The sequence below is a fragment of the Lolium rigidum genome, chromosome 4 (genome assembly GCF_022539505.1).
Source record: "Lolium rigidum isolate FL_2022 chromosome 4, APGP_CSIRO_Lrig_0.1, whole genome shotgun sequence".
In the NCBI taxonomy this organism is placed as follows: Eukaryota; Viridiplantae; Streptophyta; class Magnoliopsida; order Poales; family Poaceae; genus Lolium; species Lolium rigidum.
Genome location: NC_061511.1, coordinates 36,658,657 through 36,661,767, shown reverse-complemented (window position 1 = coordinate 36,661,767; position 3,111 = coordinate 36,658,657). Strand labels below are relative to the sequence as shown.

The 3,111-nt window shown below is 41.9% G+C and overlaps 1 protein-coding gene across 1 annotated transcript; it reads left to right on the top strand.

The window, feature by feature from the left end:
- The first annotated feature begins 205 nt into the window (after positions 1–205).
- Positions 206–2,786, top strand: LOC124708170 (outer envelope pore protein 16, chloroplastic-like). The gene is made up of 6 exons (XM_047239858.1): positions 206–360; positions 503–554; positions 1,187–1,218; positions 1,642–1,675; positions 1,800–1,867; positions 2,535–2,786. Exons 1-6 carry the CDS (start codon positions 253–255, stop codon positions 2,673–2,675), a joined length of 435 nt encoding a protein of 144 aa, XP_047095814.1. The 5' UTR covers positions 206–252; the 3' UTR covers positions 2,676–2,786.
- Positions 2,787–3,111: the final 325 nt, after the last annotated feature.

Here is a 3,111-nt window from a genome sequence, read left to right as displayed (position 1 = left end):
TTCCTAAATTGAAGTCGGCAGAAAGGTGACGTTTTGTTCTTGCCCGTGCCGTGCGATCAGTGACACGTGGCCGTGGCGCGCATCCCGTGAGGACGCTCCGTGCCTTCACAGCCACTGCTTCACCTCTCTCTCACTGTACTCTATCTTCCTCCTCCTCGCAGTCCCTGTACCACCTTGTCATTCAGTCTCACACACACGGCAGCGCTACCTGCGCGCGAGAGATCGGCCGACAACCTGGTTGTGGGAGGAAGGATGCCTCGCGCGGGGTTCTCGGCCGGCTCGCCCAAGGTGGAGTTCGCCATCGACATGGGGAACCCGCTCCTCAACCGCACTGTCGACGGCTTCCTCAAGATCGGCGCCGTAAGCACACTACTACGAACCCCTCTCCTAGTTTTCCTCCCTCTCGTTAATCCAATGTTGGATCCTTGATGCATCTGTTGAAATGTGGCTGATTTAATGATTTGGTTGGATGACTCCGCAACTGAGGATGCCTTGCCTGCAGGTTGGCGCCTGCAAGGTGGCTGCCGAGGACGCCTTCGAGTGCCTCCACAAGGGTAACGCACTCATTTCTTGGATTAATGTACCACAGCATCTGGATTGATTTGTTGCCTGTGAACTGGTCAACCGATAGACCCGTTCCCACAAAAAAAAAAACCTTTTTCTTTTCCTAATGAAGGTTCACATGACACGCATGAAGTAGCAAGATTTCAGTTAATTCCTGGCCCAGATGCTAATGTGTATGAAGCATCAGATCAGCAACATAACTCTGCTAGAAAGAAATAGAGGAACGAGCATAAATGATGAAATCACACTGTTCAAAGAGAAATTGCACAAACGCATTTGCATGGAACTGATTATATTGGGATGCTGGAACATATGGTTGCAACGAAATGGGAAAGTATTCAGAAAGGAAACCCTCTTTCATTTCAAGATTGGCAGAGACAACTCAAGGACGACATGTCCATGGTTGGATATAAAATAATCATTTATGCTTCCTTTTCTCTTTTTCTTTGTACATATGTAGATATTTTACTACCTTATAATATAAAATTCATACAGTAGGGCAGAATGCCTTGCTGTTTTCCTCTTAAAAAAAGCATCAGATCACCAGCTAGTACTACCAGTTTCCGACCTTCCGTTGGTTTTCTGCATGTAAAGGTAACATTGAATGTTCTTTGCTTTGCAGGTAGTGTTTCGAAGAACAAGCTTGAGCAGACAGTAAGTACTAATTTCCATTTTGCCCTGAGCTTTTCCACTATCTGAAATTCTGAATATCAATCTGCTTGATATTTCGCTAGTAGCAGAGTGGAATTTAGATGAGTCATTGTATAAAGTACCTAATTGTTGTAAGACTTCAGAGTAGTAGTTCAATAAGGGGTGCCTTGAACATAGAATCCATCGATAATGCTTAAATGGAGAAAATAAGTTGAACCCCAAATGTGGAGACCCTTGAACTCAAAGTCCAAGACCTTGCACCTCTTGGGTCCCATTATCGAAAAAAGACCCTGTGCATCTAATTGAATAATATCTCTGCACCTGTCGATTAGTAAGATGTTCAGTGGCCTTCTTTCTACATGTGCGGGAAGGCTAGTTATCTATCATCTATGGTGCACTAATATGGTATTCTGATTTTTGATGCAGCTGAAGAACATGTGCAAGGAGGGTGCATACTGGGGTAACATATAAAATTTTACTGTACTCCTTTTGTCTCAATAACCGCACTGACACTAGTAATTCATCTGTTTTCATTAATCGATATTTTCTGACATATTCAAATTCTTTTTCGATATAATCTGCAGGTGCTGTTGCTGGATTGTATGTAGGCGTGGAGTATGGAGTGGAAAAGATCCGTGGTCGCTATGACTGGGTAATGATTCTCTGCTTATGCAAATTTCATGTTTTTTATGATAATGTAACCTCATGTGAAGGAAAACTATTTGCACGATTATATTATCTGCCCACTTGAAAATGTTGATCCTTTTATGAGTTGGCTAAGATTATTGGCTAATTAGTATAAGAGCTCGTTTGGCATCCATCATTTCTTTTTATTTGATGGAAATGAATTGATAATTCATTTGGCAAATCCACATAAATGACACGGTACCAAAAGAAATTATGGTTAGGCACGATATGAAAACCATGGAACTCTCAAATGAATTCTGTAACCGATTCCGTGGCAGCCAAACATATTAATTCTTGGAATCACAAATGAATTCTTTGATTCCAGCCCCACATGATCGGAGCCAAACAAGCTAAATATTCAACCAAAAATTTCCCTCTCATAAACTTGATTCTCATTTTGAAACTTCTGTCTCCACACCCTTTGTTCTATGATTATGTACGCAATAACTTTGATATTGTTCTATTTGCAGTTATAAATCTTGCCCATGAAATTATTGTTGCTTTTATAATCAGTATAATATGCTTGCATGTTTTCACTCTGCCTTAAGAATAATCTACTCAACATAAGTTTCTGGTACTGCTTAGCACTGGTGCTAATTTTTCTCCTGCTTTCTTTTCTGGTATCCCTGTAGAAAAACGCTTTGATTGGAGGAGTTGTAAGCGGCGCAATCATCTCTGCTGCTAGCAACAGCAAGGCTGACAAGATCGCCAAGGATGCCATTACCGGAGGTGCCATCGCGACTGCCGTTGAGTTCATAAACTACCTCACCTAGCTATGTAACCGTATTCATGGCAGTGCTATCATCGGATCAGAACAAGAATAAGAACTTCTTGATTGAACCCATCATCCATAAATGGTTTAATAAATTCAGATTTTTCTTCTATTTGGGATTTTCTGCTGCTGTTGTGTATGAGCAATCAGTTTCCTCTTATTTGGGGTTTGCATTGGCAATGGCAGCTGGGTTGGAATTGGAGAAGCCATGTATGCATGCCATGATTGGTGATGATATTGGAATCTTCATGACAGGAAAGTGCCTGAACTTTTTCCCTGCGTTGTAGAAACTCACTAGGCTTTTTTTACAACTCAAATATATACTCGGTCAGCAAGCCGCCTCATTAAAAATCTTCCAGTCCCCTTCGGTACCCTGGAAGGAAAAGAGTGCGTCTGGAACTTGCCGTCTCTCACATAGTAGTTTGATAACCCACAAG

Coding starts and splice junctions, on each gene's coding strand:
- LOC124708170 (XM_047239858.1), top strand. CDS start 253: ATGCCTCGCGCGGGGTTCTCGGCCGGCTCGCCCAAGGTGGAGTTCGCC. Junction 361..502: donor GCTTCCTCAAGATCGGCGCC/GTAAGCACACTA, acceptor CCTTGCCTGCAG/GTTGGCGCCTGCAAGGTGGC. Junction 1,676..1,799: donor CAAGGAGGGTGCATACTGGG/GTAACATATAAA, acceptor TATAATCTGCAG/GTGCTGTTGCTGGATTGTAT.